Source organism: Podarcis gaigeae (assembly GCF_964106915.1).
Source record: "Podarcis gaigeae genome assembly, chromosome: 15".
In the NCBI taxonomy this organism is placed as follows: domain Eukaryota; kingdom Metazoa; phylum Chordata; class Lepidosauria; order Squamata; family Lacertidae; genus Podarcis; species Podarcis gaigeae.
Genome location: NC_139692.1, coordinates 20733739 through 20761265, shown reverse-complemented (window position 1 = coordinate 20761265; position 27527 = coordinate 20733739). Strand labels below are relative to the sequence as shown.

Here is a 27527-nt window from a genome sequence, read left to right as displayed (position 1 = left end):
CATTCTTAAGAGTTAGCCATAGGGAAACTTACTTGCACAGTTCAATATACTCCCATGGAGAAGTTGAAGCAAATGTTTTGCTGAGATGGCGCTTGGGTGGTAAATGTACATTTTCCATCAGAAGATCCCTGCTGGATTACATCAAAGGCTTATCTAGCTCAGTATCCTGTTTCACAATCTCTCACCAATCAGCTTCATCGTATGACCCCTAGTTCCACGATTATGCGTGACAAATAAAAATGGCTACCCGCTATCTCAACTCCATGCATCATTTTTAATGGCACCCTCACCCCTAAACTAGAAAGTCCCAGAAATTTTAACTATTACTCCTATGGAAGTTGTTCCACACACCTGATCATTTTGGTTGCCATTTTCTGAGCAGGTAATTATAAACACAAATATTGTCAACACAGAATGTCCTTCTGTTTCCTGTGATCAGTAAAACTGCTATAAATGTATAGCAGCTTCCCTAATATGTAAATTCTGTTTAATCTTGCATTGCTGTCCTGTCTGTTGTGCTGAGGACGGAATCAGAGTTAAAATTGCAAGTACCGTTTTTGGAATCGAGATAATTTGGGCAGCCAACATGTTTGTCTTGTGTCTTTCCTTAGCAACAGCCTGTACAATACAAACCATGAGTTTGACTGGGGAGGTTTCCGCAGCCTAGCAGAAGAAGCTAAGTTGGCCTCAGGCTCCGACAACTTCCTGCTCTTCTTTTACCAGTTCCATGATCCCGGAACTTATGTCTTGAGGCTAAGTAGCAACCAGCACAAAAGAATGGTTTGTTTCAGGTCCTGGCATGTTTGCTTACAAAAGAGAGTTTCCAGTGAGGTGCATTCATTAGTCTGATAAACATTTGCAATGGGAGGTGTGTCTCATCTGTGGGAGGGATGGGTCATTGGTTCAGCAGCTTAATCCTTGGTTTACATAACTTTTGGGCCACCTTTCAATATAAAACTCGTGGCACAGATCATAAAAGAAAACAGCAGAACTACAAAAGCAAATATGAGAGCACAGAAACAGCGGCCCATCAAACTAACAAAGTCTAGCCCAACTTTGCCATAAAACTAAAAAGGAGCTCTAGAACAGGCTGAAACACATGGGTAAATTTTTAGAAGGATCTGCTTGGCACCAAAACAATAGGATGAGCACTAGGAAAACTTCATGAGGGGCTACAACCAAAAAGGTCCTTTCTGCCATCATCACCCTCCCAACGGCCTCAGTTCAGTATACCTGAAGGAGCATCTCCACCCCCATTGTTCTGCCCGGACACTGAGGTCCAGTGCTGAGGGCCTTCTGGCGGTTCCCTTGCTGCGAGAAGCCAAGTTACAGGGAACCAGGCAGAGGGCCTTCTCGGTAGTGGTGCTCACCCTGTGGAACACCCTCCCACCAGATGTCAAAGAGAAAAACAACTACCAGACTTTTAGAAGACATCTGAAGGCAGCCCTGTTTAGGGAAGCTTTTAATGTTTAACAGACTATTGTATTTTAATATTCTGTTGAAAGCCGCCCGAAATATTATTATTATTATTATTATTATTATTATTATTATTATTATTATTATTATTATTATTATTTATTATTTACATCAGATGAAGGGGAGGGACCCAGAAGACTATCCTCATGTGAGGATCCAGGCTGCTTTGCAAAGAAGGAGGCAACCCTCCAAGTAGCCAGGTCTGTATTTTAGTGATCCCATTCTCCACCTTCCCTGGATCTGGGGAAATCATTTTTCAGGCCAAGGGTAAGATTCCAGAGGTGGGGCAACATGCCAGTAGTAGGAAAGGCTAGAGGCAAAATAGGTGTGGCTAGAAGCAAAATGTGGGCAAGGCCTGCGACTCTTGCTTTTGCACAGCTGGCCACATTCCAGCAACCCTTGTGCTGCGTTTTGATCAATGGCCTCAGCAGTAGATGAGAGGTCAGTAGTACCATGGACAGCTCCGTGAATGACTCAGGCTGGAGACTCCCAACAGAGCAGAGCTCAAATGTTGCTTCAGCACCAGCCAACCTACCAGACAAGTAGGAGCTGCAGCTCTTGTCAGTTGTTATGTCTGTCTTTGGTGAGAGACGCCTACTCATTTAAAGGGGTACAGCCTGGCTCCGAATGAGTGGCACTTGAGCAGGCATGAGGAACCTTTTTCATACTGAGGGTCATCTACCCTTCTGTGCAACCTCCCAGGGGCCACATGCAAATACAATGTGTGGATTTGTGAACATGTATTAAGAAGTAGGAACGCAGGTGGCGCTGTGGGTTAAACCACAAAGCCTAGGACTTGCCGATCGGAAGGTTGGCGGTTCGAATTCCAGCAACGAGGTGAGCTCCTGTTGCTCAGTCCCTGCTCCTGCCAACCTAGCAGTTCGAAAGCATGTCAAAGTGCAAGTAGATAAATAGGCACCGCTCTGGCGGGAAGGTAAATGGCATTTCCGTGTGCTGCTCTGGTTTGCCAGAAGTGGCTTAATCATGCTGGCCACATGACCCTGAAGCTGTATGCCGGCTCCCTCAGCCAATAAAGCAAGATGAGCGCCGCAACCCCACACGACTGGACCTAATGGTCAGGGGTCCCTTTACCTTTATGTAAGAAGTATGTTGAAGTGGGGGTCCAGCTATGGAACTGGTCATCTCATCTTAGGACCAAACAAGATGTGCTGTTAAATACATCTTTGCATTTATTGTGTAGCGCTCTTGGCCGTTTTTGTTTTGTTTTGTTTTGTTTTTCATTTTAAGAGGAAATTATATCATGCCCAATAATTACTGGAATCCCAGCAGGTGTGAAAGGGGAAAATTAACCTCTTCTCTCCCCTGCTGAGGTCATGAAGAAAATAATTCCTTTAAAACCGGTAACTGAATTGGGAAGAAATCCCCCAGTTTGTGCTGCCTCTCCCCTCCATACAAAATAAATTCCAGCTTGGGGGAAGAAAAAAAAGTATTTTCCTCAGCATCCTAGCAGGGAGGAAAGGTTAAGTTTTCACTCCAGACTTGGTGGGATCTGAAATAATTATCGCACAGACCCAGTTTATTAAGTTTCCATTTAATAATAATATTTTTTTCTAAAACTCTGCCTCGTAAATGCAAGTATGTGGCGAGAGGGGAGAACAGGATTTATATGATGTTTAAAAATCAAAACCTCTAAGAGGTTTGCATTAAAATTACCCATGATAAATCAGATATTAAAGCAAGCAAGCTGGAAAAAAATCACAATGAAATCAGCAATATTGAAGCTAATTGTTACAAAACATAGTTACATGATGTATACATCTCATCTGGTCCTTACAGACTCCCCTTTCTGTGTTTGTGGCTATGTGTGAATCTTCCTCCTTTGTGCCTCTGACCTGGGTTTCCTGTGTCTGTCTGTTCCTTTCCTGAAGTATGTCAGAGTCATGCCATACGGTGGGCAGTGTTACGATGAGGGTCCCTTCTTCCCAACGACTCCCAGACACATGGTGCAAGTGGGGGTTGCCAGGATCCCAGACCTCATTCTGAAACCTGACTGGCGAGCAATTATTGGGATTATATTCGGAGTCGTCTTTCTCCTCATTGTTTGCCTGCTACTGATTGTGAGTAAATGAAAGACAAGGGGAGGCAACTACCCCCTAAATTTGTGCATTTGTAGGCCTTATTCACACATTACACTGACCAGAGGTGCAAGCTGTCTCTACACATGTACAAGTCTTTGTGAGAAAGAGTGAACACTTGCTGATTTGTACAGCACAGTTATTGTATACACAGGTACACAGATTGTACACTTGTTGAATGTAGTGTGTGAGCAGTGTGTGTGTGTGTGTGTGTGTGTGTGTGTGTGTGTGTGTGTGTGTGTGTTTTCCTGGGAATGTCCCTGCTCCTATAAGTTCTTTTCTCATGAATTTTTCAGACTTTTTGCCAAACCTTTGGCTTGTCCAGGAAAGGAAGCCCTTCCCCACGGTTCCGAAAGTTACAGCTGAAATATAATATAGACAAATATTCCTCCAGAGAATCCACAATCCTTACCCTCAGAAAATATCACCCTGGAATGCAGCAAGCAGGCAGTTTGGAAAAGAACTTCAGCCACATGGAGAAAAGAGAAGGTATGAATAATCTTTTACAGTATATGATACAGACATTGCAAATAAATAAAAAACCAAATCGCATTTGATGGGTGCATCCATGGAGGACTCCTTCTTCATGAGAGGTAGCATAAAATCCTTTCCTTACTGCCAACTAACCTTTGAATTAATTTAGATTTGGGGTGTGTGGGGCTCTGGCCCTCCAGATGCACTACAGAGCCCATCATCCCTTACTATTGACCATGGTGGTTGGAGCCGATGGGAGTTGGAGTCCTCCAACAACAACTGGAGGGTCACATGTTACTTACCCTGCCTTGATAAATATTGGTTTGCACTCGGAGGGGAGGGATATTGTGTTAAGGCATGGAGTTGCAAATGCTATCCCAGAATCCCTGTGATTTTCTTCTTTGCATAATACAGAATGAACTTGTGGAAGCCTTCAACCTGGTGCCTTCCAGATGTTGCTGGACTACAACCCCCATCATGCTGGCTCATTGAATGATGAGTTGTCACCCAACATCTGGAGGGTCAGGGTATCTGCTGAGCTCAGATCAGAGAGCTAGTGTGATCAAATGACTAGTTTGTTGTTGCTGTTAAGAAACAAGGGATACCTGCATTCAAATCCCACTACAGTCAAGAATAGCTTCAGTGTTTTGTTTTTAATACAAGTCACTATGCTTTGGCCTCAGTTTTCTGTCTGTAGAATGAGTATTCGGCAATAATCAACCTTACAGCCCAGTCTAACTATGCTTACCAGCTGATGGAACTTGTCCAAGGAAACATGTTCGCAAAAAATTGTATATATTATTTTTTTAAAAAAAAAAATTTTAAATGATTTTCCAATTTTAAAACAAAATACAAAATAACATACAAACATCGACAAACAAGAACATACAAACAAGTATAATTTCATGTCCTCATTTTCATAAACCTTCTTTCTCGGACTTCCCCATACCTCACCCTCACTGCATCCTTGTTTTACAGTTTTTCAGCAATCCTTTACTCCAATTAAATTATAACTTAATCTTTCTCAATTTCATCTTACTTCATCAAACAGTTTCAGCTGTAATTCTACATCTTCCTTTCCCTTGACATTTTAGTACTCATCAATTTTATAACAGTTCTTAAGATAAGCTTTAAATTTCTTCCAATCTTCCTCCACCGTCTCTTTCTCTTGGTCACGAATTCTGCCAGTCATTTCTGCCAATCCCATAAAGTCAATCACTTTCGTCTGCCATTCTTCCAGTGTAGGTAATTCTTGTGTCTTCCAATACTTTGCTAGAAGAATCCTTGCTGCTGTGGTAGCATACATAAAAAAAGTCTTGTCCTTTATACCTCAGATCGTATAAATCTTTCGCCTTTTACTAAAATTGTATATATTATTGAATGTATTGAGCAGGATATTGTTGCTGTGATCCTCTACCCTCCTTAACACACACTCCACCTTCACATTCCTCTGTTATTATTACTGTAGCCATTATTATTACTATTGCTGTTTGTGCTAATATTGCAGCACTCATTTTACCTCTCTTCCTAGGCAAGTGTGAAATATGGGACACGGAAGAACAAATAGATCTGGACTCATTCAATACCAACGCCTTCTTTGAAATTCTGGTCGCCCAGTCTCTGGCAGTTACAGCCAAACTGAGCCAGTTTAAGGAAGAGGTGCCTAGTGGTTGTTTCCTCTGTTTGGATTTTCACCAGCTGAGCTGGTTTTAGAAGTCATTGTCGGGGGCTGGCATCGTGGAAGCAGGAGGGTGGCTCTGCAAGGGAAGCAAGAACAGGCAGTGTGTGAAGAGCTCAGCCTTCACCTGAGGGACTGAGAAGAGCAAGCAGCTTTATAAAGCCAAGTGGAATGTGATTGGCTCCTTTAGTCACCTGACCTGGGCAGGGAGTTGTGGCAGTAGACCATTGGGCATCTGCAGTGCTGGGACCACTGGTTGCCCCCTGTGAGAATAGGGTGTTGGACTAGAAGGGTCTTTGGCCTGATCCAGCAGGTCTCTTCTGATATTCTTATGTTCCTAACAACAGTACGATTGTACCAAGACTAGAGTCGCATCTTGATGTCTTCAGTATGCTATAGTATTCGGGTGGTGCTGTGGTCTAAACCACCGAGCCTCTTGAGCTTGCCGATCAGAAGGTCAGCAGTTCGAATCCCCATGACAGAGTGAGTTCCCGCTGTTTTGTCCCAGCTCCTGCCAACCTAGCAGTTTGAAAGCACACCAGTGCAAGTAGATAAATAGGTACCACAGCGACAGGAAGGTAAATGCCGTTTCCATGCTCTCTGGCTTCTGTCATGGTGTTCCGTTGCACCAGAAGCAGTTTAGTCATGCTGGCCACATGACCCTCAGCCTGAAAGCGAGATGACTGGACTTAAGTGAGATAATCGTCCAAGGTTCTTTTACCTTTTACCTTTTTACCTAGTACTCAGAGAGAAAAGGCTGACCTTTACTCACTGACATTGTTGTTCTGTAGCAAAGTCTGTCACCAGATTAGTGACAAGCCTATGCCCGAATTCCAGTGAACTTTTGGAAAACTGGGGGAGGCCAAGTGCTGGTTAAAGTTACTAAGACAGTTTCAAGGAAAGAGATTTGTAAGTAAAAATGAGCCACACAGCAACATTGCATTGTTTTCTCCTTTGCAAAATAAAATAAAATAAAATCCAAAACAAAAACAGCACAATTGCGATCAGGTCAGCAGTACAGTGGTACCTCAGGTTAAGTACTTAATTCGTTCCAGAGGTCCGTTCTTAACCTGAAACTGTTCTTAACCTGAAGCACCACTTTAGCTAATGGGGCCTCCCACTGCTGTCGCGCCGCCGGAGCACGATTTCTGTTCTCATCCTGAAGCAAAGTTCTTAACCTGAAGCACTATTTCTGCGTTAGCGGAGTCTGTAACCTGAAGCGTATGTAACCTGAAGCTTATGTAACCCGAGGTACCACTATATTTGCCACTTGCAAGCTGCCACAGAAAAGGGCCATAGCTCAGCATCTGCTTTGCTTGCAGTTGGTGCCCAGTTTAATCCCCAGCACCACCAGGTTTGAGAGATCCCTGTCTGAAATCATGTAGAGCTGCTGACAGTCAGTGTAAATAGTACTGTGCAAGATAGATCGGACTGGATCTACACATGGAGAAAAAACACTATAAATAAGTCAGAAATTAAATCGTTATAACAAAAGGAAAAAGTGCATAGAATTTTGTTGTTGTTGTTGCTATCTAGCGACATCTGGTGTTGCATCTTTATAACGCATTCAAAATGCTAGGTTTTTTTTTACTAATGTAGCTGAGTTCCACGAGTATTAAAGTACTATCACCCTTTAGAAATCCCTTCTTTGGTGTCTAAGGAGCCAAAGGTAAAGGTAAAGGGACCCCTGAACATTAGGTCCAGTCATGGCTGACTCTGGGGTTGTGGTGCTCATCTCGCTTTATTGGTCGAGGGAGCCGGCGTTTGTCTGCAGACAGCTTGTCTAGTCATGTGTGCAGCATGACTAACCTGCTTCTGGTGAACCAGAGCAGCGCACGGAAATGCCGTTTACCTTCCCGCTGGAGCGGTACCTATTTATCTACTTGCACTTTGATGTGCTTTCAAACTGCTAGGTTGGCAGGAGCAGGGACCGAGCAACGGGAGCTCACCCCGTCATGGGGATTCGAACCGCCGACCTTCTGATTGGCAAGTCCTAGGCTCTGTGGTTTAATCCACAGCGCCCCCGCGTCCCTCAAGGGTCCTCAAGGGTCCTTCCCTTATTTTAGCACAGGAATAAGGTAACAACATATCCAGATTTTGATGGACTCCAACTCCCATTAGCCCCACACTGCATATTCTATGGGCATTGTAGTCCCTCTACATCTGCAGGGGCCCTGGTTTAGCATAGCACCTGAGCCATTTTCAAGGGTGCTGTTCTCTCTTCCTCAGTTCTTCCTGCTTTAGACTATATTCTAATAGATTGCTATAACAACTGCATATGTCTTATAGTTGCATGCACAGAGAATATGGGAGCATAAAATGGGAGCCAAGCCCTGCACAACTGCAACCTGCTCATTTGCGTGCTTTCTTTCCCTTTGCAGCTGAAAATCTTGTACCATAAACTTCTGGATGAAGCAGCCATGCTCAGAGATCTTTGGCTAGCCAAGCTGTGCATCCCTGACAGAGCTGATCCTTGTGATGATGTACTGATGGGGAACTATGTCAAAGCAAAACAGCAGGTAGAAGACTGGATAAATCGAATACCTCTCCAGAGGATCAGTTAGTTCTGATTAATGCAGGGGTGGCTGATCTTTCTGGGATCAAGGGCTGCATTGACTCATGGTCAGGAAACATTTTGTGGGGTTTCTGGGGGGTTGCAAAAAAAAATTGTCATCACCCACAGAAGTTATTAGCAATTAATTTGTTTTTTTTAAGCATTCTCTTTGGGCCCCTCCAGACTGGTGATTTTCAACATGCCATTGATGCAACTGTTGTGAATTACTGATGGATTTATAATGTTAGGTACAAAGGTAAAGGACCCCTGGATGGTTAAGTCCGGTCAAAGGCAACTATGGGGTTGCGGCGCTCATCTCACTTTCAGGCCGAGGGAGCTGGTGTTTGTCCACAGACAGCTTTCCAAGTCATGTGGCCAGTATGACTTGAATCGCTTCTGGCGCAATGGAAGACTGTGACAGAAGCCAGAGTGCACGGAAACGCCATTTACGTTCCCACCACAGCGGTACATATTTATGTACTTGCACTGGTGTGATTTTGAACTGCTAGGTTGGCAGGAGCTGGGACTGAGCAACAGGAGCTCACTCTGTCACGGGGATTTGAACTGCCAACCTTCTGATCGGCAAGCCCAAGAGGCTCAGTGGTTTAGACCACAGCGCCACCTCTTTATAATGGACCATCCATATATCACTCCACTTTATTCATTACTTTGTGATACTTCCCCAGTGTTACCACATTATTGCTGTCTGGAGGCCTGTTCTTGTGCAATAATCCACCAGTAATACACTACAGTTGCATCAGCTTAAGTGGGACAGCAATAATAGAGCAAAGAACCTCATCAGGACCTAGGGAGGATGGCAGCAGCTACTGGGAAAGGCTGAGCTTGAATCAGAAGGGAAGGTTACAGGTGAGGTGAGATGGGACATCTTCATCTGGTCCCGAACTTCTTGACCAGCTCCTGAAGTTTTGATTCCTACAGCCATGTTTGCTACTGAACCTATACTGAATAAAGCTGTCTGTCTTGCAAGTAAGAGCCTCTGCCATCATGCTATGCCAGGACAGTGTGAAACAAAAGGAACCGATTTTGTGGATGATGGAATCCACGCCATGAGGGAGAAATTATCTGGTTTCATTTTAATGGGAACCTACGAAATTTGTTCTTCCCAACCTACTTGCAAACTGAAATGCAGGCATACTTCAAAACACTTTGTCCTCTAGAGTTTGTGATGCAGTTCCCCCACCCCAAAAAAAAGTTTACAAAAAAGCACATACATTATAGTAGGGAAATTTGCTTGCTGAAATGCGTGAATCAGGAGAAATGCATACAAAATGCAGCCCTGCTTTCATCTAAAATTTTTTTGAAAAAAAGAAAAACACACAAACACATGAGATGGAAGGAAGAGATAACCCCAACCAGAGAAGAATGGCAAATCAAGTTGATGGGCTATGCCGAAATGGCAAAACTAAGTGGGAAGCTCAGGAATCAAGAAGACAAGAACTTTAAAAAAGAATGGGAAATGTTTATAATGTATATGCAAAATCATTGTAAACAGGTCAAAACACCAGCAGGATATTGAATACACTTGTAATGTAACAGAACGTATAGACAATTTAGGAAGATGAAAAACTAGAGAAGTGCTGATATGCAGTTGAAAATAGAATCAATAGGACCCATGGAAGGGATGGGGGTGGAGTCAGGAGATTCAGAGTAATCTCGATAATTAGATTGGGAATTGTTTTAGTTGTATGTTTATATTTTGGAAAATCAAATAAAAATCTGTTTCAAAAAAAGAAAAGAAAAAATGGGGTAAACTGAAGCCTGGAGAAACTGGGAGAAACTGAAATTGCCTGGTTTGGCCATCCCAATTGTGAATATGTGGATTTAATGTTTCATTAGGCGGAGGAGGAGATTCTGCTCCGAAAGCACCTGGCCACAGAATATGAAGAAAGCGTGAGCAGGCAGCTCCACTTACTGAGCCAGGACATGAAACGACGTGAGGAGCACTGGGTGGCATTTAATTCTGCTCTGCGAGAAGCCATAAGGTTGACAGAGGCCCTGGCAGAGGCTCTGTCCTCTGAGGAAGGTCAAGTCTCAGGTTCTAAATCAGCCCATCACAGGTAAGGGCCATTCTTTGCGACATGTAAAAGCTTCAGTGACATTATGACCTGGCTGTGCATTAAGACTTTATTTCAGTGTGTACTTAATGGGATCTGAGGCAGGGATGTTGAATCCTCAGGCCTGCCCCTCCCAGGACCCCCCCCCCACTCCTGGCCTCACATCTCATGGGCCCTGCTTCACACCCTCCTTGAGTGTTTTTGACTGGCTGGGATGCACCCTTGAACCCTAATAATACCTCTTGCCAGCTTTTCTTATTTATGGGGAACTGTTTATATGCAGACCTGACTTTCCTACCTCAGAGTGGATACCCTGAGACCATTTTATTTCTGCTTTTTGCTTCTTATCATGGTGGCTTCAGGTTATTAAGCCTCATCGATGCTGCAAGCAACCAGGTGTCCAGCACTGTCATACAGGAGACTCGTAGGCTCATGGCATGGGGCATCCTGGGAGAAGGAACCGGAGCTCACCTTGTTAACAGAGAGAGAACCAGGCTACTCACCAAGGCGGAGCTTGTAGGTAAATGTAAACTCTTAGCTTCCCAGAGGGGTTTTTCTTCATTGGGCACATCTGCACAATATGTGTGCGTGATTGAAATTTGTTTAGTTGTGATGGCTCCCTCCCCTCCACACAGACACACACAAAAAGACTCATGGGGAGAGTTGTTCTGTGCAGGTAGAGAATTTGTTGTCAGATATCCCAGCCCAAGGATGGGGAACTTGTGGCTATCCATCTGTGGACTCCAACTCAACCAGCCCAAGCCAGCATGGCCAATGGTCAGGAATGGTGGGAGTTGGAGTCGAACAAAATCCAGAGGGTTCCCCATCCCTTGGATCAGGCATCCCGAAACTCAGCCCTCCAGCTGTTATGGGACTACAACTCCCATCATCCCTAGCTAACAGGACCAGTGGTCAGGGATGATGGGAATTGTAGTCCAGAAAACAGTTGGAGGGCTGGGTTTGGGATGCCTGCCTTGGATGAACTACAGTTCCCAGGAATGCCTGAGGGGCAGCCCAAAGTTACTCAGCTGCACCATTGAGTCTGTGTGTATCTTTCCATTGCTCTTCCCAGGATCAGATGGCTCTGTGAAGGCACACGATGTCCTGTACCAGGATGCTACCACTGGACTGATAATGCCCAGCCATGGTGCTGTCATGCTGCTGGCCAATCAGTCCATGGAGCCTGTATCTGCCCACCACTTCCTGCACCCCGACACAGGAAGATTGCTCCCGATAGCTGGGAATGTTGGCTTCGACCCAGTGAACTCTAAGCTGATCCCTGTGGTTGATTTAGCACCTGGTAAGTGCCATGGTTTTTCCATAACTCCATTAATCAGCCCTATATGGAAGTGCTAGCTTGCGTACTGTTGTTGAACCATCATCACATTGTAACCTGTAACCAATCATGAACTGGTGGTTGCCCAACCCATGCACCTACAGCTGCCATATGTAGAGGAAGACCACTGGACCATCTGCTCTGACTGACACCATTTCCCCAAAGATTTAGACGGGGATCTTTCCACCCAAGGTCCTGTCCTGTCTCCAGCTGGGGGCACAGAGTCCAGGGACACCAAGCCACATACTGCCAGCATCAGCCTGAGATCTAGGAAGCAAAGTCAGCTCAAACAAAGGGCATGTTGCAGCAATGGCAGGTCAGGCAAAGCAGAGATTAAGTTCAGATCAGCAATGGCAGGCAAAGCAGAGGTCAGCATCCACATGTAGCTGCTTGGGAAGGTTCTGCCTACTTTTGCCTCTGACTCCACCCACCAGCGGCACGTGGCCCCCTAAAAGGTTGCCCAGAGGGAAATGAGAAATGTTACTCCCCGTCCCCCAGTCTAGACCAGTGTTTCCCAACCTTGTGCCTCCAGCTGTTTTTGAACTACAACTCCCATCATCCCTGACTAGCAAGACCAGTGGCAAGGGATGATGGGAATTGTAGTCCAAAAACAGCTGGAGGCACAAGGTTGGGAAACACTGGTCTAGACTGTGGAAATGTTAAGGATTGTAGGAAAGGATACATTGAATAAATATTATCCTTCCTTGTCTCGCATTAGTGAGTGATGTAGCAGAGCAAATTCCCCTTTATATAGCTGGAAGCTAATTTTCAGATTCGTTTCAATCTCTTAGTTAAGATTATTTCTTGGTGTCCCCTTTTATCCCTCCTGAAACAATAAAGACACGAAAGTCTTTCTGAGTAAAGTAACAAAAAGTTTACTCACATTTCAGTTCACGTTATGATCCCTGAAAGGCAGGCCTCAGGTTACATACGCTTCAGGTTACATACGCTTCAGGTTACAGACTCCGCTAACCCAAAAATAGTGCTTCAGGTTAAGAACTTTGCTTCGGGATGAGAACAGAAATCGTGCTCCAGCAGTGCAGCAGCAACAGGAGGTCCCATTAGCTGAAGTGGTGCTTCAGGTTAAGAACAGTTTCAGGTTAAGAACGGATCTCCAGAATGAATTAAGTACTTAACCCGAGGTACCACTGTAGTTACATAAGAGACAGTGAGTTCATCTCAAATGGAGACTCAAATGGAAAATTACATTAAGAGAACAAAATGGCTGCAGGAAAGCAGCATGGCAGCAAAAGGTAGAACAAGACAACTTCAAGACTAGACTGCAACTGAGAAAATGGCTGTGTGACTCAGCTCTTTTATGGAGTCAGCCAGGGCCATGCCCATCTCCCAGGTCACATGCAGGGGGAGGACGCTCCAGACCAGTGGAACAGAAAGCTACACTGACTCGATGTCCCCTGCCTATGCCCAGTCTAGAGAAATAAGGAATGTTGCATTTGACTGCATCAATGGATTATATCCCACATAGACTGTAATCACCTTTGATTTCTCTGCTAAGGGGAGATTCGTCACTCAGAAGTTCCCATCTTGCCCTATGTCCCGTATCCCGTGTGTCTCCACTCTGGTCTACCAGTGAAGACTCGCCTGCCAGTCCTACAGCCTGAGAAAGTGTTTAAACTGGGAGGCCTCATGCAAGACCCAGCGACGGGGATCGAGGTGCCAATACTTGCCGTTACCATTCACCCCCAAACTGGTCAGAAGCTGTCTTTGGGTGGGACATACCTGAATCCTCTAACAGGAACGGTGATGCCTCTTGAATTGGGGGGGCCTATGAGGTTCCCGGAAGGAGGAAGAATTGTTCCAATCCTTGGAGTCAGTTTGGATAATAACACAGGTAAGTGTTGTGTTCTCTTAACTGGGTTTTGTTCTCTTGGTTTCATCTACCTGGCTTGCTTCTGGAATAAAGAGAAACAGCGGGGAGGATAGGTCAATGGCAGGACACCTGCTTGGCATGCAGAAGGTCACCGGTTACATTCCCAGCATCTCCAGGTAGGGCTGGGAGAGACCCCTGCCTGAAACCCTGGGGAGCCGCTGCCAGGCAGTGTAGACCATACTGAGTCAGATGGATCAATGGTCTTGAGGCAGTTTGAGGAAACATCCTATGCCTGAAAGGATGGATCTTAGGTCAGTGGGAGAGCATCTGCTTTCCATATAGAAGGTCACAGATCCCCAGCATTTCCTTCTAGGGGTGGGAATGTCCCGCCGGGAAATTAGGAGACCCACTGCCAGTCAGAGTAGGCAGCATTAGGCTAGATGGACAAACAGTCTGACTCAGTATAAGGCAGGTTCATCTGTAAGATCCGGATGTCTCTTCAGTGCAGGCAGAAGGTCACTATGCTGGGCTATGTCTCAACCACAGATGGTCATCTGTCAACCAGCGGGCAAGACCCAGCTCCCCAAAATCCCCATCCAGCCCCTAGTAGTTTTGCCTGCATTGTCCTTGTACCAACCTTCAGGTTTATCCTACTAGCAGGTTACGTTCACTGGAACATAGGAAGCTGCCTGATACCAAGTCAAGTCCATCTAGCACCCTACTGTCTTCACTGCCTGGCAGTAGTTCTCCTGAGTTTCAGGTACCAAGTCCTTCTCAGCCCTACCTAGAGAGGTCATTTGGGCTTGAACTCAGGATCTTCTGCAGGCAAGGTAGATGCTTTGCTTCTGAGCTACAGCACCATAAAACACCAATCCTGAAAAACCTACATTGGCTCCCAGTACATTTCCGAGCACAATTCAAAGTGTTGGTGCTGACATTTAAAGCCCGAAATGGCCTCAGCCCAGTATACCTGAAGGAGCGTCTCCGCCCCCATCATTCAGCCAGGACACTGAGGTCCTCCCTTGAGGGTCTTCTGCTGGTCCCTTCACCACGAGGTTACAGGGAACCAGGCAGAGGGCCTTCTCGATAGTGGCGCCCTCCCTGTCGAACACCCTCCCTTCAGATGTCAAGGAAATAAACAGCTATCTGACTTTTAGAAGACATCTGAAGGCAGCCCTGTATCGGGAATTTTTAAATGTTTGATGTTTTAGTATGTTCTGATATATGCTGTGAGCTGCCCAGAGTGGCTGGGGAAACCCAGCCAGATGGGTGGGGTATAAATTATTATTATTATTATTATTATTATTATTATTATTATTATTATTATTATTATTATTTCCCCTTCTGCTTCCTCTTCTTTTTTTTAAAATAATATTTATTAAATTTTCAACAATTACAGAAAGAAAAAATAAACATACCACATTAAACAAAAACAAAACAACACACCACAATATAAAAAAGAGGGGGGAAACAACAGAGAAAACAAAAAAAAATTCCTTCCAGTAGCACCTTAAAGACCAACTAAGTCAGTTCTTGGTATGAGCTTTCGTGTGCATGCACACTTCTTCAGATACACTGAAACAGAAGTTTCCAGACCCTTCTATATAGTGAGAAGGTGGGGAGGGGTATTACTCAGAAGGCTGGTGGGAATGGGTGATTGGCAGATAGCTGTGATGAGCCTGTTGATCTTAACGACTGCAATAGGTCTTACAGGAAGAAGCAAGGGGTGAAAAGGTGAAAAATGGCTTTGTCATGTATAATGAGATAAGAATCCAAGGTCTTTGTTCAGGCCAGGTTTCTCCATGGTTTTAAGTTTGGTGATAAGTTGTAATTCAGCAGCTTCTCTTTCCAGTCTATTTCTGAAATTCCTTTGTAGTAAAACAGCTACTTTGAGATCTTGTATAGAATGTCCTGGGAGATTGAAGTGTTCTCCTACTGGTTTCTCTGTCTTGTGATTCCTGATGTCCGATTTATGTCCGTTTATTCTTTGGCGTAAGGTCTGGCCTGTTTGTCCAATATAGAGAGCTGAAGGACACTGTTGGCATTTGATGGCATACACAATGTTAGACGATGAGCAATTAAATAGTCCCGAGATGGTATGTGTGATGTTGTTGGGGCCAGTAATGGTGTTGTCCGGGTGTATGTGGCAGCAAAGTTGGCATCTGGGTTTATTGCAGGCTCTGGTGCCAGTGTCCGTGTTAGGTCAGGTTGTAGTATTATTGTGGGTTAGGAGTTGTTTAAGACTGGGTGGCTGTCTGTAGGCAATGAAAGGTCTTCCTCCCAGAGCTTGAGAAAGAGAACTGTCATTGTCCAGGAGAGGTTGTAGATCTCTGATGATGCGTTGTACTGTTTTAACTTGTGAGCTGTATGTGATGACTAGAGGTGTTCTGTTATTTTCTTTTTTGGGTCTGTCTTGCAGCAAGTTCTCTCTGGGTATCAGTCTGGCTCTGTTGATCTGTTGTCTAACTTCATCTGTTGGGTATTTTAGTTCTAAAAAGGTTTGCAGTAGATCTCTTAGGTGAAACCTGGCCTGAACAAAGACCTTGGATTCTTATCTCATTATACATGACAAAGCCATTTTTCACCTTTTCACCCCTTGCTTCTTCCTGTAAGACCTATTGCAGTCGTTAAGAGTCATCAACAGGCTCATCACAGCTATCTGCCAATCACCCATTCCCACCAGCCTTCTGAGTAATACCCCTCCTCACCTTCTCACTATATAGAAGGGTCTGGAAACTTCTGTTTCAGTGTATCTGAAGAAGTGTGCATGCACACGAAAGCTCATACCAAGAACTGACTTAGTTGGTCTTTAAGGTGCTACTGGAAGGAATTTTTTTTTGTTTTGACTATGGCACACCAACACGGCTACCTATCTGTAACAACAACAGAGAAATAAAGCCTATTAAACAAAAACAAAAACGCAAAAAAGAAAATGCATCAGATCTCCTCATTACCATTCTTTCATTAGCTTATTTCCTTGACCTCCTCACACCTCCCTTTTTTGTATTCTAGGTCTATTATCTATTTCAGCAAATCCTTTCCCTCTTTTAAAATTTTTGTCCTGTAAATTGTCTTAATATAATGTAGCTTTACTTTTCCTCCTTTCACCAATTAACAGTCAGTTATTCCCAAATCCTTTATATCCTTCCTGCTAAAATCATATAATATTGTTCCAACATCCTTCTAACAGATATTAATTTTACAGTGTTTCTGTAAATAGTCTTTAAATTTCCTCCAATCTTCCTCCACTGACTCTTCTCCCTGCTTCCTCTTCTGTCTATGGTCAGGCCAAGACATTTTGCTGCCTGAGGCAAAGGTCAAGATAGCACCTTCCCCAATGTAGAGAAACCAAGTAGAGAGGCAGCAGTGGTTGAAGGTCACATGACAGCATCCTCCACAACACTTGAAAGCATTGTGGTACCTTAGTGGGCACGTAGCAAGCCATGAGGCACACATAACTCTGCCCTCCTACATTTTGATGCTACCCCCAGCATCTGCCACCTGAGGCAGTTGGTTGTTTTATGGTAGGGCAAGCCCTGCCAGTGGGTGGGCCGTTAGCCCTTCAACGTGCTGGATGTTGATGACACCTTGGTTTCTACCACCACCATCTTGCTTTTTAATGGAAAGCCACAGGTGATGGGCATGAATTTAATATGTGACACAGCCCAAATCAAAAGGTCTCCGAGAGAAACGGTTGATTTAGAAGCATTATTTCAGAAGCTAAAAAATAAAATCAATAACCACCCCAGCCTTTTCATGAAGATATTCTAGAAAGAGTGAGAGAGATGAAATTAAAGCTATGATTGATTACTCTTAAGAGGAGCTGCGTTCATTAATTGAACAGCTGAGTCAAATTTGACTTTCTTGGAAGTAGTTCAGTTGATCGATTAATGTACGTAATAAACAGCGCATTAAAATGGGTCTGCTAGATTCTTCCAGCTCAGCTTAGTAAGCATTTTTCACTCTGTTCAGTTTTGTATCAGTGATGTTAGAAAATGAGATGGACAGATTCCTCATTTTCCTCCGGTCTCTGTCAACTCCATGGTAATGACAGGATGAAGACACCCAGAAATTGGGGAGAGGGCAGATTGAGGGCCTCCTAAGCTCCAGCTCCAACTCAGTTTATCCTAACTTCTTTGTCTAACTAGGCTCCAGGCTCAAAGAGTTTTTTCCTCCCAGTTAGTATATGATCCACTTTGTGTCTCCCGTTTGTATTAGTAAATAGAGCTGGTCTTTCTCTTTGACCAACTGATGTGAGGTGTTAAAATTAGGTCATGATTCTTCATTCCCTCAACTTTGGGTAACTTTTTCTGGTTCAGACAAAAAAGGCAGAAAGAAACTGTGGGTGTTAGAAATGAGATTTATTCCAGGCCTGACATGTTTGAAACAAATGCTTCCTTGGGGCACTATAAATATACAAACCGCATACAAAGCAAATGGGATATCGAGTGCATAAGATAATAACTCAGTTCTGTGGTTGGTTGATCCTGGCTCAGAAACAAGAGTGAAGCATCACTCCAAGGCCTACCCATTTCCTGATTTGTCTCAGTTCTGCTCCATGGGCATCCAAATATTCTTTTCTGTGACTGAGGGGAAGCCTCACCAACCTGAACCTGCCTAATCTGTATTTTCTCAAACAATATCTGATTCAAAACACGGCCATCCTTTGAAATACTCACTTCTCATAATTTGGCATTGCAATTCTTCAGCCAAGTAATTTCTACAAAAACATATATACTAGTATACAAAAACGCATAAGGTTAGGGGAAATGGCTTTGCAAAAATGTGTATATTAGAATCAAGATTGTAAGGCAGAGCATCTTTCATCAGGAATTTTCTGGAAAGAAAAAAATCACAAACTGATGTGGAAATGTTGAACTTCCACATCACATTTAACTATAAATTCCTGTTCCACTCTCCTTCCTTCCTTCCTTCCTTCCTTCCTTCCTTCCTTCCTTCCTTCCTTCCTTTCTCTCTTTCTTTCTTTCTTTCTTTCTTTCCAACTGTTTAAACCAATTCAAGAACCAAGAACCTATACATTGACCACTAATAATGAAACTTATGTTGCAGATATTTTTCCATGTTTACTATGCTATTTTTGTGATATACAAATGACATGAGAAAACTTGGTATACTTGTTTGTATAACATTATTCTTGTTCATAAAACCCAATAAAAAATAAAATAAAATCTGTAACTTCCTGTGACAAATCTTGTTTACTGTGTAAGGGAGTTGAATTGAAAACTAGTTGTGTGGTTAAATACCAGGCCTTTGAGTGAAAGGCCCTATTCAAATAAAGCATTGAAATGGAACCTGAACCTCAACCTTATGTGGGAAGGTGAATATCCAGATTAACTCTTTTTTCTTTCTTTGCTTGTCTTTTAAATGCAGGAGACCTCATTCCAGTGGGAGGCCTCCATGGGCCCTCAGAGAACCTCCTCTTTATAGGGGATTCCTTTAAGGAGCCACTGAGCGGGAAGGTTGCCTGTGTCCAAGGCATTTGCCTTCAGCAAGACAAGATGGCCGCTCATGCAGGGGGCTATCAGGCGGTATTGGATGCCAACCTCCTTGTAGCTCAGATCCACGTGGCTCAATCACTAAGAGAGTATAAGGACGCCATTTGTGAGGATCTGTGCTCTGCTGGAGATAGGCAGAAAGCCCTCAAAGCCGCAGAAGAGGACATGAAAAGAGTACTGTCCGAGGTGCTGGATTATTTGTTGTACCAGCTAAGAACCCTAGAGAAGCAACGGGGCCACGCGTCAGTTCTCAAGAGCACCGGCGGCAAGCTGGGTAGATGCTTTGAATTACAACTGTGTTGTTCTACATCCTTCTGTAGAAATGAATCCCTGCCAGTTACTGTTCCGTACAAATCAGTCTGTATTTGAAATTCCACAGGTGTTAAGTTGTGGGTGAACATATCAGACGACACAGCGATTCTTCAAACAGCTCTTGTTTATTCAGAGGCCAGAACAGAACTGAGCTGAAGTGCTCAGTCAGCCTGCTTATATAGAGCGCCAGTACAACGTTACTGTAGCAACTTTCTAAAACTATCCAATCACTGAAGGTCACTTTCGATCCTTCATTTGTATAACTATCTACAGTATCCCCCTGCTGGCCCAGGGTGAGAACTTCAGTACATAACAACAGGTGCAGCCTTTGCTCAAAGCAATCCTGTGGGGCAGTGGTTTTCAACCCTGGGGTGCCTTGAATGATGGTCAGGGGATGCTGCAGGCAACACTGGCCTCTGTCCTTCTTTCTTCCCCTCCCTTGTTTGACACCCTTTCTTGTCTCTGCCTCCCAAAAGCTGGCACAGTTGTTTGTTGCAGCAGCCCTGGCTACAAACTTCCCAGATGGCTGGTGCCACTGGGAGGCACCTCTCTTTGGGGTGGTGGTGGGGGCAGCTCAGATAATGGGACAGTAGCAGTGGCTGCCCAGAGGACTCCCAAGGAGAGGGGAGAAGAGAGGAGGCTGAAGGAACTCTCCACAAGGGAGGGTGTTTGAAAAACAACTGGGCTCCTGAGCCCCACAGGGCAGCTGCAGAAAGAATGTAGTTGGTCAAGGGAGCTGTGGACCCCAAAAGTTTGATAACCTCTGCTGTGGGGGATGTGGTGCAATGTGAGTTGTATCTACACACTACACAACATGCTGAGAGTGGGCCCAATGAAATTAGCAGACATAGCTAACTTCCACTGGGTCTACTGTACGTAAGTACAAGCCTGTGTCTATATATGGAACACAATAAAATGCAACATGGTACAGTGATTAGAGTGTTGGGTTAAGGATGGAAAAATCTGTCCATTTTGAGTTTCTTATTTTTCCAATCTTAAAGTCAGTTCTCCAGATCTGCATCCATTTGTGGTGTTTTTTCTAAACAATTTTATTAAAATTCATCATAATTTTAGGATGTGTGTCCCCTAACATACAGATTTTTACAAGCAATTTTCCATAAGAACATGCATTTGTGTGTGCTCTTTCCCTGACTATACACAGTACAATAACACATTCTTGGGTCAGGGAGCTGCATTGCAAAATGTGGAGGTGGGCAAATTTGGAAGAAAAGTTTCAATTTGCACATTGTTTTGGGAAGGGTAGATTAGGTAAGTTTGCAAGAAAATATGTACCGAAAGAAATTTCACTCCCCAGGCTCAAATCCCTGCTCAGTTGAGAACCTCACTGGATGATCATGTACAAATAACTCTCTCTGAGCCTTGCCAACCTCACATGAGAGCCAGTGTGGTGTCGTGGTTAAGAGCGGTGGAGTCGTAATCTGGTGAACCAGGTTCGATTCCCCGCTCCTCCACATGCAGCTGCTGGGTGACCTTGGGCTAGTCACTCTTCTCTGAAGTCTCTCAGCCCCACTAACCTCACAGCTTGTTGTGGAGGAGGAAGGGAAAGGAGAATGTTAGCCACTTTGAGACTCCTTAGGGTAGTGATAAAGTGGGATATCAAATCCAAACTCTTCTTTTCTAAAAGGATGAGGAGGAAGAAAAGAAAACGCACACTGCCCCTTTAAGGAGTTGTAAAATAAACGGGTAACAGAGAAATAAGCAACATACAAGTTATCCTTCTTTCCATATACACACACCCAAATCCACCTGTTGTCATGATGATGGGCGTTCGCTAGTAGAGTATTCATATTGACTTGGCTATCCTTTCCCTGTCTCAACCAAATTAGGGATGATCAAATATCCCAGCACAGAACTCTGGATCCCTGCCGTCTTTGGGATGAAAATCCCGGATCCAGGAGGTTCTGATTTGATGGTGCCCATCCTTGGAGTGGAATGTGACTGGAAGACAGGGCAGCCAATGCCGTTAGCTGGGACCATGGAAGATGCAGATGGGAAAGGTGAGGGCTAACACTTTGGACTGGAAGCTCCCCGCAGCAGGAAGGAAAGTGAGCAGGTGACGCACAGTCAGCTACAGGGAGGTGGTGTCATGCTTAGCAGTGGTACAAGAAGACGATCTCTGATTTGTTGCTCCAAATGCTGTATTATTTTATTGTGTTCTTGGATGGCTGCAAGTTGGGGGCAGTGCTTGATTTTTCAAAGGATGGGTGCCATGGTGTTACTGTTAGCATAGGTAAAGGTAAAGGGACCCCTGACCATTAGGTCCTGTCGTGACCGACTCTGGGGTTGCAGTGCTCATCTTGCTTTATTGGCCAAGCGAGCCGGCGTGCAACCTTTGGGTCATGTGGCCTTCCCGCCGGAGCGGTACTTATTTATCTACTTGCACTTTGATGTGCTTTCAAACTGCTAGGTTGGCAGGAGCTGGGACCAAGCAACGGGAGCCTACCCCATTGCGGGGATTCAAACCGCCGACCTTCTGATCGGCAAGTCCTAGGCTCTGTGGTTTAACCCACAGCGCCAGCCACGTCCCTTATTGTTAGCATACAAAGCCATTTTAACAGATTGGGACCAGTTTACTTAAGGGATTTCCTTACCCCACTTTATTCTGTGGAACTGGCACTATTACAGGTGCCACATAAAATTTGTTCCACTCTTGCAAGAAATCGATCTTTTAGTGTGGCGACATCTACACTTTGGGCCTCTTCCTCTCTCATAATACAGTGGTGCCTCGCAAGACGAAATTAATCCGTTCCATGAGGCTCTTCGTATAGCGGGTTTTTTGTCTTGCGAAACAAGCCTATTGACAGCTTAGTGGATTAGCGCTATTAGCGGTTTAGCGGCTTTTAGCGATCAGCTGTTAAGCTGCTTATCAGCGGATCAGCTGATAAGCGGCTTAGCGGCTTAGGAAAAGGGGGGAAGGGGGAAAAACCCGCAGGAACTCGCAATACATTTTCGTCTTGCGAAGCAAGCCCATAAAGAAATTTGTTTTGCGAAGCGCCTCCAAAACGGAAAACCCTTTCGTCTAGCGGGTTTTCCGTCTTGCGAGGCGTTCGTCTTGCGGGGCACCACTGTACTACAACTCAGGGCCAATCAATGAAGGTGAATATGGGAAGATTCGGGACAGACAAAAGGAAATGCTTTTTCTCATGCACTGTAGAGGTAGACTATGGAATCCCACAAGATGTACCCATGACCACTAAACTGGAAGGCTTTAAAAGAGGATTCGACAAATGCATGGCAGATATGGGTGTCAGTGGGTACTAGGCCCAATGGCTATGTTCATCCTCCACTGTTTGAGGCAGAATACTGGGAATCCCAAGTTTGGACACCGCTGTTGAATCTGGGTCCTAGTTGTAGGCTTTCCAGAAGCTTCCGGGAAGGATAGGATGTTGGATTTAAATGGGTCTTTGGCCTGATGAAGCAGGACTCTTTTGTTCTTCTGTTAAGTAGGAAATATATATGCTGTTGTCAAGTGGGGAAAGTGGAATGAGTGGAGACAGTGGTCCCATAATGAAGCCCTTTGTGGTTCAAATCACAGTCTAGAATGAATGGGGTAGAATCCAGAAACATTAAGGATGTAGCAGCCCGCTGCAAAAAGCAACAACACAAAAAATACGCTTCTCACAATGGTATGGGTTTAATCATGCTTCAGAGATTTCTGACTTCATGCTCATAAAAACTCACATTAATACCCACTTAGGCTTGGTGGTTTGGCTCTGACTCCTTGCAGGTCTTGTTCCACTCACTGTTGGCTTCAGAACAGTGGATCCCATAACAGGCGAGACCGGTCCAGTCATTGGGGCTCAAATTAACCCTTGGACAAATGCTGTCATTCCTGTGGTCCAGTCCCTGGGAAACCTACCAAGAGGAAATCCAGACCCGGAACTGGTAACTCCCATTCCAAGTTATTATTATTATTAAGGAGAGGGGGAAGGGGGTTTGTTATTTGTCAAACTCCTTTCTGATTCTTGCTGCCTGTTATGGGAAGTCTTTGTTTTTACAGCTGGCTGCTTTGGAGAAGGAAATAAATGCCAAGCAAGCATACTGGCACTGCCAGAGGGCAAAAGAAGAGGAGCTCTTTAAAGAGCTGGATTTTATATGTCTGGATGTCTTGGATGCAGCCAAGGAGGGGAAAATGAAAAAGGTGCACGTTGGCTTTACCTGCAACACCTGCTGTGAAATTGGAAGAGTGCCCTGGCCCTCTGCCCTGTATGCATGCTGGGCTTATTCCCCTGGGCTGGGGTAGCAGCACTTCAACAGACTGTCATGTCCTTGTTAAAGACAGATTCTCCCCACCTATAGATAGGAAGCTGCCTTATAGAACTCAGGCCACTAATCCATTAAGCTCAGCATTATTGTCATGGGCTGGTTGGACACAGAGGAATGTAGGAGTGAACGAGCTGGGAAATCCCCAAGGGAGGAAGGCTCAGGGCCCAGGGAGTAGTGGTGGGACAATGATGAGTGGTCAGAGGGAGAGGTCTGGGAAACGGAAGTGTCGGAAACCGAAGGCGTAACAGGGTTTAGTGAGCAGGGAGAGTCAGTGATAGAGCGAAGTCCAGAATCAGAGGCAGAAGCTGAAGCAGGAGAGTAGAGAGGCCAAGAGCAGAGATGAGTCAGGCTGCTGAAGAGTCACAGATATCTCCCCTTCCTGCTGTGACAAGCTCCCCTCCCCCCCTTGTCTCCCAGAACTAGAAGAGGCATGAAAAGGGCACAGGAGAGATTAGTGACTCACAGTCACAGTCTCTGATTGCTTGGGGAAAACCCTGGACATGAAGGAACGTAGGCATTTGTGGGTGTTAGAACAACCAAGAGGACCTCGTCAACTAAAAATAAAATAAGATCCCAGTCCTTATGATTCTGCATAAAGGGCTGAATGAAACACAAATATAGGAAACCACCTTATACTGAGTCCAATAACAGTTACATCCAGTCCAGTATTTCCTGCACTGACTGGCAGTGGCTCTGGAGGAGGCGGTCTTTCCCAGCCCTACCTGGAGATGAATTGGGATGACTTTCTGCATGCAAAGCATATATTAGCTTAATTCTCTTTATCTCCCCTCCCCCTTGCAGTTAAGGTATAGGATCAAATTAAGACCTGCTGATGAAATCTATCACCTACTGGAAGAATTCTCTGCCCAGGAAACTCAAAGGAGAGCTAGCAGAGATCAGAACATGCTGTGGGACACAGAACAGTCTCTGAGGATGAGAGGTATGGAGGCACAGCTTCTGGCTGTTGCATTTGTGTGACTGTCTTGAACTACAGCTGAGCTGAAGTTTCTCACAAGACAGTTTCCTTGGAAAATATCTGAGATGTTTCCTTTCCTCGCCCCCTTAGAAAAAGACACATTTGCATAATTTTCTCCACTGTTTGTTGTTGGTTGGTTGGTTGGTTGCAGTGGGCCCCCTCCGACCCCACTCAACCCCCCCACCCCACAATCCCCTGGGCCTCAATTTCCCCAGCTGTGCCCTAGAGCAGCGCTGTTGCATCAAGCTCTTCTGTAAAATGTCCTTGCTGAGCTTCCAATGGTGTTACTCGTTGAGATGATTGTGTTTTGGTGACTCCAGTTGACAAGGACGAGAGAGACCAGGAAGCCAGAGTTCGGCTTTTGCTCAGGAAGATGCTGGAGAAACTGGTCCAGTTCATCCGGAGGATGCAGCTAGAAGAAGGACGGATCCAGATGCAGTTGAAGGAGGCAGAACGGCAGTGGAGCAGAGGCTTGCGCATGGAAGATGCCATTAGAGAGAAATCCAGAAAGGTGAGATCACCAGCTGTTCCCCAACATAATCTGCCATGATCTGGCTTTGATGTACTGTACATTAAAAACCCTGGTTTATGTGTCTCCGGTGGTATAGTGCGGGGAAGAATGCAAGTGGGTACAACTCCAGTACTTTTCTTACAGAAGAGGTGATCACAGCATCTGTTAGAGTGCCAGGGCAATTTACGGAGCCTTCTTGCTCTCGCAAGTGAGTGAGCAGATAGTGTGGCTTTCAAGTTGGCTTGTGGTGATGAGAGATTAGCATAAAGCAGGTCAGAAAATGAAGCAAATCATCAAGCAGAGGCTGGGTACTTCTTTCCTTTTCTTTGATGGGGTCCCTTCTTCACACACTCTCAAAGATTTCTGGGAACTATGGTTGGCTAAGGGCTAAGGGTGCTGGACTCCAATTCCCAGGGTGCTAAACTCCAATTCCCAGGATTCTTTGGGGGAAGCAATGTATTTGAATGTGCTTTAAATGTATGACATATATGGGTAACACTTCTTCGCCTGTCTTTTGCATTTCTGTTTGAAACTCTGAATTATCATAATAGTGTTATAGGTTTTGCGTGCCACAGTGTGTGGGCGCTAGCTAGGGATAAGCCATTAAGAACCAAAGGCTGGATTGACCAGTCATTAACCCATCAATGCAAGTCACTGATAAAACAGAAGACTCTGCTGGACACAGAGAGGGAGGTTGCCAGGGTTACAGTGGGAGATAATGGAGACAGAAGGGGAAGTTGCATTTTGGCAAGGTTTTTGGGGGGAAGAAGCAGCAGGATGTAGGCAGAACAGGGTTGTACCCAGAGACCAGGGAGCATAGCTATCCTCTGCTCAGGACCCAAGCTTGATGAAGTTATGGAGAAGAAACTGGAGGCACTCTTGAGGTGTGATATTCTGCACTCCCTCCATCAGTGTCTATACGTGTAAATAAAACCATATATCTCAAAGACACTGCAGTCTCCACTGTGCCTAATTTTCAAGAAGGAAACACAAGTCTGGGTAAGTGCCTGGAACCTCCTGGAATCCTGCTAACACTCAGCAGAGATTGGGGGTGGCACATAAGAATAATGTCTAAAGTAGCACATGATAGGAAAGCAGGTAATGAACAACCAAGCATGGGATTGTTTCCAACTAAGTTCTACTCAGAGCAGACACAGCAAAAGCAATGGACTGGAGTTAGCCATGTTCAAGCTCAAAGACAATAAAACAAAAACAAATGGTTGTGCATCATATCTGTGGCCACCAAAAGATGGGTCCCAAATTTTCTGGGAACATTTTGCCGCATGCTTCATGTTAACATTTTGCAACACAAATATCTCGGCAGTCACATTTCTTGATGCTTAATGCTGCTCTTAAGCAAGATGGTGGGAATGGGAAGAAGGGGTTGAGATCATCCCCGCTTCTCCGCCTTCTTCCAGATCACACTGCATCTTGTGGCTGGATTCCAGGAACACATTGCAAAGCAGCAGACCAGCGTGGAGAGTGCCCACTGCAGGCTGGAATATTTCCGAATATTATCAGATACTCTGGCCCTACAGACAAAGGTATGCCGTTCTTGTGAACATAGGTAGCAAATTGAAAACCAACTTAGTACCAGGTCTGTATATGGGCTCTTCTGGACTGTCACCATTTTGGGGTGGGATTCAATCATAGGTTGCACAGCTTAGGTCCAAGCTATCTGAAAGACCTTATTCCCTCATATGCACCTGCCAGGGTTATGAGATCTTCAGGGGAAGCCCTTCTCCTGAGTCTCTCACAGGCACACTTGAGCCTTTTCAGTGGCTGCTCTGACTTTGGAATCCCTCCCTATAGACGCTAGACTGGCTCCTTCCTTGTTGTCGTTCCACTGGCAAGTGAATACTTTTTTGTTCTGGTAGGCTTTTGGGAACTGACTGCTTTTAATGAAAGGGCTGGTGTCATGCTGTTTTTATTGTAATTATTGGTATGGTTTTAATAGATTTCGTATGTGTGTTTGTGTAATTCAATCAATGTTTAATGATTTTTAATGGTTGATTTTCTATGTTTTAAGCAATACTTATTTTTATTTGTAAGCTGCATTGAGTTTTGACCAGTGAAAAGGTGGGATATAAATAAATATAGTAGTAGTAGTAGTAACAAGGGACGCGGGTGCTGCTGTGGGTTAAACCACAGAGCCTAGGACTTGCTGATCAGAAGGTTGGCAGCTCGAATCCCCGCGACGGGGTGAGCTCCCGTTATTCTGTCCCTGCTCCTGCCAACCTAGCAGTTCGAAAGCACGTCAAAGTGCAAGTAGATAAATAGGTACCGCTCTGGCAGGAAGGTAAACGGCGTTTCCATGCGCTGCTCTGGTTTGCCAGAAGCGGCTTAGTCATGCTGGCCACATGACCCGGAAGCTGTACGCCGACTCCCTCGGCCAATAAAGCGAC

The 27527-nt window shown here is 44.9% G+C and overlaps 1 protein-coding gene across 1 annotated transcript in view; it reads left to right on the top strand.

Annotated features, from left to right (window-relative positions):
* Positions 1-2856: 2856 nt before the first annotated feature.
* The window catches only part of LOC310832294 (uncharacterized protein), a 53708-nt gene continuing 29037 nt past the window's right edge, over positions 2857-27527 (top strand). The window contains exons 1-15 of the mRNA XM_083713922.1: positions 2857-3554; positions 3869-4061; positions 5578-5705; positions 8106-8243; positions 10136-10356; positions 10716-10873; positions 11426-11653; positions 13206-13541; positions 18912-19310; positions 21196-21366; positions 23097-23254; positions 23370-23510; positions 24437-24575; positions 24932-25122; positions 26541-26666. Of these exons, the coding sequence (XP_083570048.1) occupies positions 3378-3554; positions 3869-4061; positions 5578-5705; positions 8106-8243; positions 10136-10356; positions 10716-10873; positions 11426-11653; positions 13206-13541; positions 18912-19310; positions 21196-21366; positions 23097-23254; positions 23370-23510; positions 24437-24575; positions 24932-25122; positions 26541-26666 (2904 nt within the window). The 5' untranslated portion in view covers positions 2857-3377. The remainder of the gene's footprint in view (positions 3555-3868; positions 4062-5577; positions 5706-8105; positions 8244-10135; positions 10357-10715; positions 10874-11425; positions 11654-13205; positions 13542-18911; positions 19311-21195; positions 21367-23096; positions 23255-23369; positions 23511-24436; positions 24576-24931; positions 25123-26540; positions 26667-27527) is intronic.